The sequence below is a fragment of the Canis lupus genome, chromosome 27 (assembly GCF_048164855.1).
Source record: "Canis lupus baileyi chromosome 27, mCanLup2.hap1, whole genome shotgun sequence".
Classification (NCBI taxonomy): domain Eukaryota; kingdom Metazoa; phylum Chordata; class Mammalia; order Carnivora; family Canidae; genus Canis; species Canis lupus.
The window spans coordinates 31,229,524-31,245,992 of NC_132864.1; the positions used below are offsets into that span (position 1 = coordinate 31,229,524).

Here is a 16,469-nt window from a genome sequence, read left to right on the forward strand (position 1 = left end):
GAACAGCTAACATTTTCAGTAGCTGAAAACTGGTGCCCCAGATAGAAAGTCAGGAAATGAAGCATCTGTAGAGTTGAGCAGAGTTTAAATGCAGTTTTCACCTATTTATTGTGTGATCTTCCCTAAGTTAATGAACTTCTCTGGGCTTCAGTATGTCTCTACAAAATAGTACCTACTTCATACTTGCATCATACCAGGGGTTTGAATAAAATGAAACACTGTGTTTGTCTGACTTAATAAGTTGTACCTTCTTATTTTGATGACTATTAATAAAAAAAAGAAAAATCTAATGAAGGCAGTTCCAACAAAGAAGTTCTGAAATTGTTTTGGCCGAGTGACATCATCTTTTTAATTTTTAAAAAAATTATTAACTTTAAAATTTATATACAGTAGAAATCACTCTTTTTAGTGTACAGTTCTGTGACTTTTTAACAAATGCATATAGTCATCTACCAACAAACACATCAAGTTAGAGAACATCTCCATTATCCTCCAGATTCTGTTGTGTGGCCCCTTTGTACTCAACCCCACTCCCTGTCCCCAGGCAACCCACTGATATGTTCTCTGTCCCTCTAGTTTTGTCTTGTCCCAGCATGTCATGTACATGGAATCATACAGTATGTAGCTTATTGAGTCTTGCTTCTTTTATTCAGCAAATAATGCATTTGAGATTCACCCCAAGTTGCTAAATGTTCATTACTTTTTATTGCTGAGTTGCATGCCATTGTATGAGTGAATTAATTTGTTTATCCCTTCACTAGTTGCAAAATATTTGGGGTGTTTCCAGGTTTTGGCAACTATGAATAAAGCCACCATAAACATTCACATAACAGATTTTTGTAAACATTGTTTTTTATTTCTCTTGAGTAAGTTCCTAGGCATAGAATTGCTGAGTCAGATGGTAAATATCTTTTTAATTTTTATTATTATTATTTTTTTAAAGATTTTATTTATTTATTTTTAGAGAGAGAGTGTGCCTTCCAGCAGGGGGAGGAGCAGAAGGGGAGGGAGAAGGAGAGGAAAAAGAATCTTTTTTTTAAAAAACATTTTATTTATTCATGAGAGACACATACAGAGAGAGGCATATACATAGGCAGAGGGAGAAGTAGGCTCCCTGCAGGGAGCCTGATGAGGGACCCACCCCGGATCCCAGGATCATGCCCTGAGCCCAAGGTAGACACCCAACCGCTGAGCCACCCAGGCATCCCAAGGGGAAAAGAATCTTAAGCAAACTCTGCACTGAGTGCAGAGCCTCTCTCGGGGCTCATTCTCATGACCCTGAGATCATGACCTGAGCTGAAACCCAAAAGTCTTATTATCAACCAACAGAGTCACCGAGGCACCTCATTATTATTATTTTTTAAAGTTTATTTATTTTAGTAATCTCTACACCCAACGTGGGACTCAAACTCACGACCCTGAGATCAAGAGTCACATGCTCCTCCAACAGAGCCAGCCAGGCACTCCTGTCTGTTTAACATTTTTTTTTTTTTTGGTCTGTTTGAACTTTTATTTATTTATTATTTATTATTTATTTATTTATTTATTTATTTTTTAGAGATTTATTTATTCATTCATGATAGACAGAGAGACAGACACAGGCAGAGGGAGAAGCAGGCTCCATGATGGGAGCCCGACGCGGGACTCGATCCCGGGACTCCAGGATAGCACCCTGGGCCAAAGGCAGGCGCCAAACCTCTGAGCCACTCAGGGATCCCCCGGTCTGTTTGAACTTTTAAAGAAACCACAAAACTATTTTCCAAAGTAATGCACCATTCTGCATACCATCAATGGATAAGGTTTTCTTTCCATTGCTACACATTTGTATTCGCACTTCATGTGACTTGGCATTTTAGCTATTCTAAGAGGTCTGTTGAGATAAATTCCCTAATGGCTGAGGATTTGAGCATCTTTTTGTGTGTTTGCCTTCTGTACATGTTTGGTGAAGTGTTTAGATCTTAGGCCCTATTTCTCATCAGGTTGTTTGTGTTCTTATTCTTGAGTTTTGAGGTCTCTATATATTTCTGAGTCAAGTCCTTTGCCAGATAGGTGATTTGGAGATGCTTTCTCCCATGTCATGGCTTGTCTTTTCACAGATTCCACAAGGGATTTGTACATACTGATTCTTGTTATAAAAGATGCAGATGACACACAAGTATCTAGAATAAAAACTACAAGTTCTTGTTTACCTCTCACCATCTCCTCTAGCTTTCTTCTCGGAGATAGCCACTGTTGATAGTTGGGTGAGGATTTTTTCAATCATTTTTATAGTATCATAATTTTTTAGTAAATATATTTGTTTGGAAAGGGATGTTTAAATATTGACATGTATTTAAAAATTAGTTCTGTTACTTTTCAGGCAATAAGTCTCATTTCAAAGAGTCTTTATTTTTCCTTTCAGACCACCTATAGGGAAAATCATTGTTTTTCTCTTAAAGTGGTGAGTTTTGATGTGTCCTAGGTCTTATTCCAGAAAGCCATGATCTGGAGAAGAAAATTCCAGATGATAAGGATGATGATTGAAATAAACTTTAAGTGGGTCATTTTGTATTTGCTAAAGATTTCTCCAGTGAGTTGAAATGACTTTGAAATGTGTCTATTTTCTTAAAATAAGTGGTGGGTTGCTTTTTGCTGGTGTGTGTATGTGCGCATGTGTGCATAAGTATATGAAAGCTAACAGTCTCATTGGGCAAAGAATGATATTGATAACCTCAGAGTAAAGCTCATTCCCAAATTTTAGATTGCTCATTTTTCTTTGATTGACTCTTTTGTGCTGTTTGAGATGTTCACAGAATTTGTTCTTGGTTCACATTTTTATTTTTAGCTATAATTTTGGGTCTTTTCAACCATAACTGTCCAGAACTTTTTTCTGAAGAATGAGACTTATTAAAACAACCTGTTTTCATCTTTCCATAGGTATGAATCCTAGAACTCAGAATAAGGATTCTCTAGAGGACAGTGTTTCTACCTCTCCAGACCCAAGTAAGAGGGGACAGCTGATTAGGGTGGGGTCAGGGCAGGGGTGGTCAGAGCATGAGGAAGCAGGGGGAAACCCTGTGGGCAGTCCAAACATCTCTGGGGTACCAGAAGGCAATGTGGTAAGGGAAAACTCTTTCTCTGATGGAAAGTGAGAGGGGAGTGGCCAAATAACCTGTTCTGGAATGTGATTCAGGGCACCTGGGAAGGGTAGTGGACTTCCCTCCCATGAGGTCCTTTCTGCTGGTCCAGACCTGGGTTTAGCCCGTAAAGGCCTTGTGATGGCTCTGGGGAACAGAGGAATAAGAGGGACTGAAACTGTTTACATACCCATAGTTGAAATTGCTTGACTGGGCTGCATTTTTTTATTATCTTTATTTATTGAAATATCTGTACAGGAAGAGCACATCTAAATATCTACACTAGCAAATTACCAGAAAAAAATCCTACCACCTGGTAGACTTTATTTTACTTAGCTGTAACTGGCAGATTTGTATCATTGAGTCTGTTTCCCACTTATGATTACCTTAGTGATCTTTTTGCTACTACTTCAGGCCCCTTGTATTAGTCATTTTTAATAGTATCAAACACATTACATTCCAATTTGAATAATCATTTATTATTGGTAACCATTTAGGTAGTTTCTAGTTTCTTAGCAATAATACAGAATACAGGCATAATGTATGGTGCGGTGGTGTATCTTTTCTTTCCCTTCACATCCTTGGAATATATTTCCCCCAAAGTATGGTTGACAGATTATTTTCCAGAAGGCTGCCAGTAGTAAATAGATGAACCTATTTCTTCTGTACAGCTCTAGCACTAGGTTTTGTAATATCCATTTGTCATTGTTAATTTAATGGTTTTGATGTGGGTCCTCTGCAGAGGCCCTCTTTATAGGGCCTGAAGATATTGGAGTTAGAAAGAGGCCACAGTCTTTTCCCAGGGAAAGAACATGATTAAACTAAGAATTAGGAGCTTTTCTCACCGTGGTATTTTGGACCAGGCATTTGAATTCTCTGGGTACACACCAAGAGTGTTTATGATCCTGAGGGTCAGGAAGCTAATGAGAGCTAGAAAGATCTAAGAGGGCATAAAGATACAACTGTCTTCTGCTTGTGGGTTCCCACTGTGGTTTTGATTTGGTGTCTTCCTTCTGCTCCTGGTCCTAATGAAGAAATAGGAACAAGCTCACCCCTTCATCTGCCATCTAGGGAAATTGGGGTGATCAATTAGGCTCTTTTGGGTTGTGTTTTCAATTCTTGAATTGTTAATAAGTTATCAAGGCCTGTGTATTGTCAAACTCATAGCATCGGAGAGTGGAATGGTGGTTTCCAGGAGCGAGAGGGGAATTGGAAGTGGGCAGTTGCTAATCAGTGGTACAAAGTTCCAATTATGCATGATAAATTCTAGAGATCTGTACAGCACTATACCCAAGTTAACCGACACTGTGTTGTACACTTAAATGTTTAAGAGAGTAGTTCTCACATTGTGTTCTTCGCACCCTAAAATGGAATTCAAACACACAAACAAAATACCCTAGACTTGTGTAGACCATGGAGTTAGGCCTGTTGCAGATCAAAGCATCTTTCCCAAGGCAGTGGTGCTACATGAGGCATGTTTCCTACTGTGACTTAGCACACAGGTCTTTTTCTTGTGCTTTAACCCTGGGTTCAGTGGTACTCTGTTGTATTGGGTAGTGTGTGTGTCTTTGTCACCATATGGTGGAAAGATCCCTAAGCAGAGAGGCTTCTGATCAAGTTTCTGGGAGGTTCGGCTTGACCAGGTGTTTATAGGGGTTGATGATGTTGCAGTACCTGCACCAAGGAGGCCATGTGAGGGCTGATGAGACAACAGGGCTGTATCACACTGTAAGCCACATTAGCACTGTGCAAAAGATATAAAGTGTTTAAGGTGTCCCTTGCTTGAGACTCAGAGGCAAAGGCATGGAGTGTTTCTGCTTCATATTGCTCCCCTGTACAGAGATTCGAAAAATAATCTTTGCTTAAACTACTTACAGGGATAACTGCCCTATTACTTTGATTCAGTGATTCTCAACTGGGGAAGTATTTTGCTCCCTGGGGGACATGTGGCAATGACTGCAGACTTTTTTTTTTTTTTTTTTTTTTTAAGATTTTATTTATTCATGAGAGACACAGAGAGAAGGCAGAGACATAGACAGAGGGAGAAGCAGACTCCTCACAGGACAGCCCAATGTGGGACTTGATTCTGGAACTCCGGGATCACACCCTGGGCCGAAGGCAGGCGCTCAAGCACTGAGCCATCCAGGTGTCCCCATTTTTGATTTTTACAACCAGGAGATGCCACATCTAGTAAATATAGTTCAGGGATGCTGTCCGACATCCTGTAATACAAAGGACATCCCTCCACAACAAAGGATTATCCAGTCTAAAATGTCAGTAGTGCCAAGATAGAGAAACACTGTTTTAACCAAAGAACAAGCAATTCAGGGCAGACCCATGTGATTGTGCCCACTTTGCTGATTGCAGCTTTCCTTTCTAGATCGTTAAAACTTTGTCTTTTGAGGTTCTGGCCTTGTAACTTCCCAGACATCCTTCTTTGATTTCTCCTCCTACCCTTTTGGATCTACGACTTATTTTTGCAATTCTGAAAGTATTCCTAAATTCTGCTACCATGTGCTGTTCACTCCAAAATCTGGCTTGAGCTCTTGGAATGTTGATTTGCTTCGACATGTAACTGCCTGCGCTGCCCTGCAGTAACCTCACTGGCATTGTGGCTGTAGCTTAAGATCAGCAGAAAATGAAAAGTATCAGCTGTGAATCCCATTTGCATGATGGGATTGGATAAGCACGTGCACTGCATTGTCTAACAAACTCTGTTTCTCTCTTTCTCCCTCCCCACCCCCTTTCTTCCTCTCCATCCCTTTCCTGGCAATTTGATCACCTTTCACTGTGAACTCCCCCACCGCCCACCCACGTCCCATACCTGCCCTGGTGACCACACGTACCTTTCTCCTCTGTTACACGAGGCAGTTCTGACACTGTCTGCTCCCCCTGTAGTGCCAGGCTTCTGTTGCACAGTTGGAGTGGACTGGAAGTCTCTCACTACTCCGGCGTGCCTCCCCCTCACCACCGACTACTTCCCCGACCGCCAGGGCCTGCAGAACGACTACACAGAGGGCTGTTACGATCTCCTTCCAGAAGCAGATATTGACAGGTCAGTGTCAGAGGAGGAGGGTTTCTGTATGTGTCAAAACACTGCATTTTCAAACCTGTCTTCCTTTTCTGTTTAGAGAATTTTATGAAGCCAAGAACTGTCCATTTTTTCTTTAGAGTTCTGTTGACATACCTTCTTTAACTTCTCCTTATTGTTGCTTTCTCATATTTTTCTGTTGCAGTTGTTCTGGACATACTAGATCTGATCTTCTTTTCTAAGATTAGCTATTTGTGCTATTCTAAGAATAGCTGTTAGCTATTACCTGACTTCTTCTGACTCTTTGAACTGATCATTTCTCCCAAAACTGGTTTATAGTTTGTTCGTTTATGAACCACCATAGAACGGTTATCAGGGCTGGCTTGTGGAATCAAAGCAAAACAGGATGGGAGTTTGGACTCTGAGTGTCACTCTGCCCTGGACCAGGCATATCCCATGTGAACAACCGTCTGTTTTCTCAGGAGGGATGAGGAGGGTGTGCAGATGACGGCCCAGCAGGTGTTTGAAGAGTTCATCTGCCAGCGTCTCATGCAGGGCTACCAAATCATAGTGCAGCCCAAGGCACAAAAATCCAACCCCGTCGTCCCACCCCCACTGAGCAGCAGCCCGCTCTATAGTCGAGGTGAGTTTTTTTCCTTGGACTTGTATTTTTTCTTTTCTACTAAATTTGTTTAAGTAGGTTCTTAAGATGATAGGGAATAGATAAATTGAGGAGTAATTATTTTGCAACAAATTTTGCAAACAAAATTTTTCTTTCTGAATTTTACTTACATGAAGAATAAAGTCTTCACTAGGCCCAGATTGATCTTAAATCCTCTTTAATCTACAGCTCCTCTTTTAGGAGGGGTATATGACCAAGCTCAGGAATGTTACAGCCTGACTTTAGCAAAACTTAGGAAAAGCAGGCAACTGAACCATGCATGAACTGTCAAAGTACATAGTGAATGTTTTAGACCTGATATTTATTTCTAGCATAGTACCTGGCACACAGCACGTTCTCAGATGTTACCTAAACGTGGAATTTATGCCTTTTCTCCTCTTGTTCTGGATTCATCTCCTCTTGTTTGTCAGTGAAGCTGAGCATGAACTCAGCAAGGATGAAGCAAGGATGGATCATCTGTGAGTGGTAGAGACTAATAAATGACAAAGACTCAGGCCGATTGAGTTACAGCTAGGCTCTGGAGAGCTCTTCTAAAATAAGTCTGGTAAATAAATAAATAAAATAAAAATAAAAATAAAAAAATAAAATAAAGTCAGGTAGAATAAAATGTGGGTGCCTAGAATTAGAAAGCAGTGATCACTTCCCAGAACAATCAGTGAGTAACCATTAGTCTCTGGCCTCCTCCTTGTAGCTCATGAGACTTCCCCACTCTCCTAAACTCCCAGCTCAAAACCTCAGATCATCTTTGGATCCATTAAAGTGCTTCGGGCCAGAGGATCAAAGAAGTGTGGATCTGTGAGGGGGAGCTTGGTGGTCCATCCAGTCTAGGCCTTGTTGCTTATGATGAAGCTTTGGACTCCTCTGTATGTTCTTTGAAAAGCCCATTATGATATTTATCACTCGTTGCCTTCTTTTCATGTTCTGCACTGAATAATAATCTTCCTGAGTGCCAGGACTATGTCAGTTTCATGTTTTTATCCTTTATAGTAGAAACCATTGTGCCTAGTGTACAACAATATGAGTTGATAAATATATGAATTCATTCATTCGTTCATTCAACAGTATTTTTTTCCTTTTTAATTTAAATCCAATTTGCCAACATATGGTATAACACCCAGTACTTATCACATCACATGAATTCCCTAATGCCCATCAATTCAACAGTATTTTTGGTGTTTTTTTTTTGTTTGTTTCTTTTAGATTTTATTTATTTATTCATGAGAAACAGAGAGAGAGGCAGAGACACAGGCAGAGGGAGAAGCAGGCTCCATTCAGGGAGCCTGACGTGGGACTCGATCCCAGATCTCCAGGATCATGCCCTGGGCCAAAGGTGGCGCTAAACCACTGAGCCACAGGTTGCCCTCAACAGTATTTTTGAAGCTCCTACTCTGTGGGGCATTTATAGCCCAGTGAGGAAAAATAACATTAGTCAGACTATGAAATATAATTCTTCATTGTGAAAATATTGTGAGGCAAAAATCAAAGGGCTATGAGGATATTTAATACAGGACTTGAACTGGTCTGGGTTAGGGATGGCTTTTGAGGAGGTCATGTTTAATGTGAGACCTAACCTCTGTGTAGGGGTTACTAGGAAGAGAAGTAGGTTGGGAGTGGTGAGCAGGAATAAGTAGGAAGAATATGCCAAGGAAGAGGGATTAGTATGTGCTTCTTCCCTGTGGCAAGAAGCTCTGTGATACTTTCTGGGCACCCAAAAGAAGATTGGTGGGGTGGAGCATAGGGAGTACAAAGATGTGTCTGGACATGTCAGCAGACCCAGACCTCACAGGGCCATGTGAAGGCTTTTGTTCTTTATCCCAAGAATAGTGGAATGAATTCACCTTTAGTATCAATGGCCCTATTCAGCCTTCCTACCTGTTTTTCTCTAGGATAACTGATCAGTGTCCCTTAGTGGTTCATAATTTCTCTGGCATCCAGTTCTGCTTTGGCTGATTCAGGAGCCTCATGTCATGGCTAGTTGGCCAGAATTCACTCACCTGACCATATCCTTTCTGGCTATTTTCTCCTTTGATAAATTTAATCCTTTTATTTCTGTAATAATAGAAATGGTATCTGGGATCCCTGGGTGGCGCAGCGGTTTAGCGCCTGCCTTTGGCCCAGGGCGCGATCCTGGAGACCCGGGATCGAATCCCATGTCGGGCTCCCAGTGCATGGAGCCTGCTTCTCCCTCTGCCTGTGTCTCTGCCTCTCTCTCTCTCTCTGTGACTATCATAAATAAATAAAAATAAAAAAAAAATAGAAATGGTATCATTGTTATAATTACTAGAAAAGTGACCATCATAAGTGAGATTTCAGGGTATCTGGGTGGTTCAGTCAGTTAAGCATCTACCTTATTATTTATTTTATTTTATTTATTTTATTTATTTATTTTTTTAAGCATCTACTTTAGACTCAGGTCATGATCACAGGGTCCTGGGATCCAGTCCTAGGATTAAGGCCCACCTCGGAGTCCCTGCCTAGTGGAGAGCCTCCTTCTCCCTTTCCCCCGCCACTCTCCTCACTTGTGCACATTCTCTTTCTGTCAAATAAATAAAGTAAAATCTTAAAAAAAAAAAAAATCTGTGAAATTGCATCTGATAGATTTGTTGACTCCTGGTTATGAGAGAGACTCGTTCTAATAGTGAACAAAACAGCATCAGCCCTGACTTCAAAGTTTATCATCTACTGGGTGAGACAGCTGTTGAACTAATAAACCACAGTATTTATTTGATTATAGATTGTAGAGTGCTGTGCAGTATTAATTTAGAGTGGGGTGTCAGTACTATGCTAGATGCTCATGAACATTATCCCATGACCTTGTTGTCTTCCTGCTAGCCAACAGGGGGTTGTTGTAAAAAAGAAGGAATGCAAGGATAGGGGGAAAGCTCTCTTTTTTTCTTTCCTCTTTTTTTTTTTTAAGATTTTATCTATTTATTCATGAGAGACACAGAGAGAGAGGCAGAGACATAGGCAGAGGGAGAACCAGGGAGCCAGATGCGGGACTTGATCCCAGGACCCCAGAATCACGACCTGAGCAAAGGTAGATGCTCAACGACTGAGCCACCCAGGCGCCCCTTTCTTTATTATTATTATTATTATTTTAAAAAGATTTTATTTATTCATGACAGAAAGAGAGGCAGAGATAGAGGTAGAGGGAGAAGCAGGCTCCATGCAGAGAGCCTGATGTGAGTCTCGATCCTGGGACTCTGGAATCACACCCTGAGCCAAAGGCAGATGCTCAGCCGCTGAGCCACCCAGGTGTCCCGCTTTATTTTTATTAAAGATTTTATTTATTTATTAGAGAGTTTGTGTGCATGAGTGGAGGGAAGGGCAGAGGAACAAACAGACTCCCTGCTTCATGTGAGGCTTCATCCCAGGACCCTGATATCATGACTTGGGCGAAAATCAGACACAAGTCCTTTTGCTAGTTGTAGAAAGAGAGACTCAGGGAGATTTGGCACCCAAGGTCACACCACTGGTAAATAAACGTTCTGAGGTTAAACCCGGGATCCTCTGAGTCAAAGCCTGGCCTCTTCTAGGGAGCCTGCCCTTTCCTCTCACCTAGGAAATTTCTGCATTCCCAACGAAGGTCCTTTCAACTTGTCCTGACAACTCCCATGCTGTCTATACTGTGTGACTGACTGTCTTTTAGAACCACACTAGGGGACTGTTTAACCTGCAGATCAAGAGAATCTTGTCTTGGCGGGATTGGCCATCAAGACACTATTTTAACTCTCTTGAAAGCTTATATTTTCTTGATTGCTCATAATTTCCCTCTTTCTTTTTGCTTTTTAATTTTTTAAAAAGATTTTATTTGAGAGGGAGAGAGAGCCAGAGAGAGAGCACAAGCACGAGTGGAGGGGAGGGGTAGAAGAAGAAGTAGCCCCCTGCCCCCCCGCCACTGAACAGGGAGCCTGATGGAGGGGCTCAATCCCAGGATCATGACCTGAGTGGAAGGCAAACGTTTAACTGCCCTGATTTCCCTCTTTCTTATGCACAACTCATTTCAACTAATATTTTTCAAATACCTGCTCTGGGCATGGCACCTTCTCAGGTGCTATGGAAAATTTAAAGACAAACAAGATTTAGGCCCTGGCCTCCTGGAACTTCCAGTTTGTCAGGGTTTGAGATAGACACATGTGGAGCCACATCCAGGGTGGAATTCAAACTGCTGATGAATCTGCTAGCTTTCTAGAGGAAGTGGCATTTGACAGTGACCTTAAATGACCCATAGGCTCTTGCTGGTGGCTTAGGAAGAGAAGGCAGAAAAAGCAACAGGAGCAAATGTTTGGAGAAGAGAGGACAGTAGTCCTTTAAAACTGAAGCAGGGTTATAGCAATGTGAGAGTCATGGAATTAAAGCTAGGTTAGCTGCCACCCTGGGGTGAGGACCTCAACTGCCAGGATGGCAGCTTGTGCTTGAGTGGAGTGGAGTAGAGTTCCATTTCAGTCTCAGAGTTGACTCTTGGCCTATTGACATCTAATCCAGAATTTCCCTTCTCAGAGGCTGAGGTATCAGGCTATTCATCTCTGAGTGTGTCTTCTGGATGCTATCAGCACTTCTGGGCTCTAATCTGCTGCTGGCTGGTTTAGTAACAGAAAATTCTGCCGACTTCAGGACTTTAAAAATTTTTTTTAACCAAAAATAAGCCTTTTCCATGAAACTGCCCCTCAAAAAAAGTTGCTTCTTTTGTTTCTCCTTTCCTGACTGTATATGGAAGAGAAGCTATTGCCTATTAAAGGAATGATCTTCAACCAGATGGTGGAAATGATCCCCCCCCCCCCCCCTTCTATTAGGCCTTGTGTCCCGAAACCGCCCTGAGGAGGAGGACCAATACTGGCTGAGTATGGGCAGAACGTTCCACAAAGTGACGCTGAAAGATAAGATGATCACAGTGACACGTTACCTTCCCAAGTGAGTCCTTGGAAATTTTGGGTTTTCAAATACTGGCCTGAATGGTGTCCACATACTAACTTCTGTTTATAATGCATACTGTACACATAGTGAATTATGTGACACATAATTAAAACCAAGATAGGTTGAGTGGTTGGTTTTTCTTTTCTTGGAATTCCTTTTGTTTTCAGGGTTATTTTACTATTGTAGCTCACCTGCCTCTAAAAGGGATTTAACTCAACTTATAATGGTTAGCCTGATCCTTAGCAAGCCAATTAAAGATAAAGAAAGGGAGGATGAAAGAATGACAAAGTTTAAAAACTGAGAAATTTCCGTTACCAGTCCCCTGGGATGGGTTGCTTACTGCACTTGAGGATTGAATGCCAAGGATGGTGCTAACTATATTGAGATGGAAGGGTCCAGAAGAACTGGGGGAGTGAGGGAGGGGAGTGATTCTATTTTGGACTTCTGGGCATGCCCTTTGTTTTTCAGGTACCCTTATGAATCTGCCCAGATCCACTACACCTACAGTCTCTGCCCTTCCCACTCAGACTCGGAGTTCGTCTCTTGTTGGGTGGAATTCTCCCATGAGCGGCTGGAGGAGTACAAGTGGAATTACTTAGATCAGTATATCTGTTCTGCTGGCTCTGAGGACTTCAGGTCAGAGGATGTGCTTTGGTTTTCCATCTGGCTACCTTGGATGTGCCTGAATTTTAACACACCTGTCTTTTTTTCTGATTACAAGATGATCTTTGTTTTAGAAAAAATGGAAGAACAAAAGCACATCTGCATTGGGTTAAAAAACTCAGTGATAAGGGAATCCCTGGGTGGCTCAGAGGTTTGGCGCCTGCCTTTGGCCCAGGGCATGATCCTGGAGTCCTGGGATCGAGTCCTGCGTTGGGCTCCCGGCATGGAGCCTGCTTCTCCCTCCTCCTGTGTCTCTGCCTCTTTCTCTCTCTCTCTCTGTCTGTCTATCATGAATAATAAATAAATAAATCTTAAAAAAAAAAACAACTCAGTGATGAGGTAGATGGTGGTGATGGTTGTACAACAATGTGAATGTACTTAATGGCATAGAATTGTACACTTAAGGATTGTTAAAGTGGTACATTTTGGGATCCCTGGGTGGCGCAGCGGTTTGGCGCCTGCCTTTGGCCCAGGGCGCGATCCTGGAGACCCGGGATCGAATCGAATCCCACATCGGGCTCCCGGTGCGTAGAGCCTGCTTCTCCCTCTGCCTATGTCTCTGCCTCTCTCTCTCTCTCTCTCTCTCTATCATTAAAAAAAATAATAATAAAGTGGTACATTTTGTTATGCATGTTTTGCCACAAAACGATGACAGAAACTTCAGTGATGAAGTGCTCTTTGATAGAATGTCAGTGTAGATCATGTTCTTTTTTTTTTTTTTTTTAATTTATTTATGATAGGCACACAGTGAGAGAGAGAGAGGCAGAGACACAGGCAGAGGGAGAAGCAGGCTCCATGCACCGGGAGCCCGATGTGGGATTCGATCCCGGGTCTCCAGGATCGCGCCCTGGGCCAAAGACAGGCGCCAAACCGCTGCGCCACCCAGGGATCCCTAGATCATGTTCTTAACCTTTTTCTTGACTACCTGTGGTGTCTCATTTTATTTTTAATTTCTGTGATTGTGATTTATGATTGTGATGATAAAAAGCCACAACCCCACTGGGTCTGGGTGCACAGAAGCATCCTGACATCTCTGGGATGGAAATTAAAAGCACCTTTTGTGGTCTTCTTCTAGATCTTGTGTTTCAAATGAAGCCATGAGATGTGGCATCAGATGAACATACTCAAGGGGAGATGGCCCTCACATACCAATTCCAAAGACAGGGTTGAAATGGAACCTTCATTGCAGATACTTTTTTTTTTTTTTTTTTAAGATTTATTTATTTATTTGGGGGGGGGGCATGTGTGAGTTGAGAGGAGGGACAGAGGGAGAGGGAGAGAAATTAACTCCATACTGAACACAGAAGCCAACATAGGGCTCAATCTCATGATCTGAGTTGAAACCAAGAGTCAGACACTCAACCCACTGACCCACCCAGGTGCCCCGGGAGTGCTTTTATTATCTGCTTGTGCTAACCATCACCTCTTTTCTCCCTTTGGCCCTTCACAGCTTAATTGAGTCTCTGAAGTTCTGGAGGACCCGCTTCCTGCTGCTGCCAGCCTGTGTCACTGCCACTAAGCGCATCACAGAAGGGGAGGCCCACTGCGACATCTATGGGGACAGGCCTCGGGCAGACGAGGAGGAATGGCAGCTCTTGGATGGTTTTATCCGCTTCGTGGAGGGTTTGAACCGGATCCGCAGGCGACATCGCTCAGATCGCATGATGCGGGTAGGGCTCTATGGGCCCCTTGGGGTCTGGGCTTGGTCTCTTCCTGTCTCGGGGCCCTCTTTCTGGCCAGTTTATTTACTCTACAAGTGTCCACCATTTCTCTTAAATCCAAAACAGTGTGTTTTCCTCCAGTGAAGGGTGAGGGAAGGAGGGATAGGGTCACCAGGCAGCCAGTGGGCAGTGTTGTGTGGCACCTGAGGACACATAGCTCCTTCATGTTCTTCCCAGGTGAGACACCATGTCAAGCCAGCTGCTTCTCCTGGGTTACTGAGCAAAAGTCACTTGAGGGTAACAGCAGCAATACTTGCCTACTCTTATATCACTTTTAGAGTTTCCAGTACCATGGGCATTCATTCACATACTACCCAGTGAGGACACTGAGGATCATGGGGTTGGGATATGTCTGAGGACACCCATCTAATAAAGGACAGGTCTGGAATTCTGGGCATGTGTATGTACAGTTCTATGAATTTTAACAGATGTGTAGATTCATGTAACCACTATAGCTATCATCAGGATGTAGAGTATTTCCATTACTCCCCCAAAACCCCTTATGCTACCCTTTATAGTCACCTTTGCCCCCATCTGTAACCCCTGGCAGCCACTGGTCTGTTCTCTGTCACTATACTGTTGTCTTTTCCAAAAGTCATGTGCACAGAAACATATAATGTAATCTTTTGAGAAATTGCCTTCTTTCATTCAGTATAATGCCTCTGGGATTCATCCAAGTCTGAAATTCCTTTTCAGTGTGAATAGTATTGCATCACCAACTGATTTTTTAACCCCAAGTTCAGCATTCTTCCCTGCACACTGGCTACCCTTTGTACATAACTTTGCTGATGATTAAAAACATCTCAAAAAAAAAAAAAAAAAAAAAAAGGGAAGAAAGAAAAAAAAGAAACATTTCCAAAAGACCTTGCATGGTGGAAAGAGCTTTGGTCTTGAAACCAGATGATTAGAACTTGACCTCCAGCTTCAGTGAGATTTGGGATAAGTCACTTAATTTCTCTGGGACTCAGTTTCTTCTTCCATGACTTAGGTAAAACATTATTTACTTCCTAGATCCATGGTAGAGTGGAATGATCTGTGGAATCCACCTCAAAGAGGCACTTTTGAGTCAACAGGCATTCAAACCTTCAGTTCAAGCAAAAAGCAGTTTTCAGGATTTACCAAATAAAAGGAGCCCATGTTGCTTGCCTCACTGAATTGGATTTCCAGAGCCTGAAGCACAACAGATGCAGCAGGCATGCTCTGAGGGAGCCCACTTGGGCTGATGGCCTTGTCTCCTTTTCTCTGCTTTAGAAAGGGACCGCCATGAAAGGTTTGCAGATGACTGGGCCCATTGCCACACACTCCCTTGAGTCGACCGGCCCCCCAGTTGGGAAGAAGGGAACCTCAGCTCTGTCCGCCCTGTTGGAGATGGAGGCCAGTCAGAAGTAAGTGCCTGCTTGGGGAAAGACTCATCCCCACCCCACCGGCTACAAAGGTTTTCAGTGCCTCACCTTGTGAGTGGGGGTGAAGTATGATTTCTGTCTGCAAGGAGTCTGAAATTAAGAAGATGTATGTATACATGAGCAGAAAGCTGGGTTAATACCCAGTAATTGCCAAATAACATGAAATATGCCAGAAATTATAAACTTGCAGTCTGGGGTTTAATTTGAACTACGGATACATTTGCTTTGGCCCACATAGTGGGGTTTCTTTGTTTGTTTATTTGGTTTTTTTAATAATTTTATTTTTTAGAGCAGTTGCGGGTTCAAAGCAAACTTGAGTGGAAGGAACAGATTTCCCATATATCCTGTCTCCATACCTGCATGGCATCCTCCATTGTCAACATCCCCACCAGAGTGGGACATTTGTTATAACTGATGAAGCTGCAGTGACAAATCACCATCACCCAGTGTCTCTAGTTTACATTACAAACTAGATGTGGTGTTGTACATTCTGTGGGTTTCAGACAAATTTATAGTGACATGTAGCTACCATTACAAAATAGTTTCAGTGCCCTAAAGACACAAAATATTTTTAAAATATCTGAGCCATATTTTTTTAGTTTGAAGATTTCAAATGCAAATTGGGATTTTATATGAATTTGTATGTGAGAAACTGTATAGTATACACAACATGGTATATATCATACATAAAATAATATATTACAGATAATACAACATAACACCATATTATAGATAATAGATAAAAATCCAGCCTTTCTAGAAATAGAATAGCCTCAGTTATAGTACTGGGTCCACATGCATACCCAGCCAGGTGAGGGCTGGTACTTTAGAATGGGCATATACTTTCTGGTTTATCAGAGAACCAGCATACCCTCTGGTCCTGGACTTGCATGTGACCTGGCCAGCTTCTCGGCATTTGTGTGGTCCCTTCATAAACAG

The 16,469-nt window shown here is 42.3% G+C and overlaps 1 protein-coding gene across 14 annotated transcripts in view; it reads left to right on the top strand.

Moving 5' to 3' along the window:
• DEPDC5 (DEP domain containing 5, GATOR1 subcomplex subunit) overlaps nucleotides 1-16,469 on the top strand; it is a 125,285-nt gene that overhangs the window by 64,436 nt on the left and 44,380 nt on the right. For 9 of the 14 annotated variants that reach the window (XM_072803357.1, XM_072803364.1, XM_072803356.1 and 6 more), the window contains 7 exons: nucleotides 2,917-2,982; nucleotides 5,988-6,171; nucleotides 6,630-6,790; nucleotides 11,623-11,740; nucleotides 12,212-12,379; nucleotides 13,857-14,076; nucleotides 15,379-15,512. In XM_072803357.1, the coding sequence (XP_072659458.1) occupies nucleotides 2,917-2,982; nucleotides 5,988-6,171; nucleotides 6,630-6,790; nucleotides 11,623-11,740; nucleotides 12,212-12,379; nucleotides 13,857-14,076; nucleotides 15,379-15,512 (1,051 nt within the window). Of the gene's footprint in view, nucleotides 1-2,916; nucleotides 2,983-5,987; nucleotides 6,172-6,629; nucleotides 6,791-11,622; nucleotides 11,741-12,211; nucleotides 12,380-13,856; nucleotides 14,077-15,378; nucleotides 15,513-16,469 lie in introns of those variants that run through there. The other 5 variants (XM_072803358.1, XM_072803360.1, XM_072803365.1 and 2 more) reach the window with 3 other exon arrangements.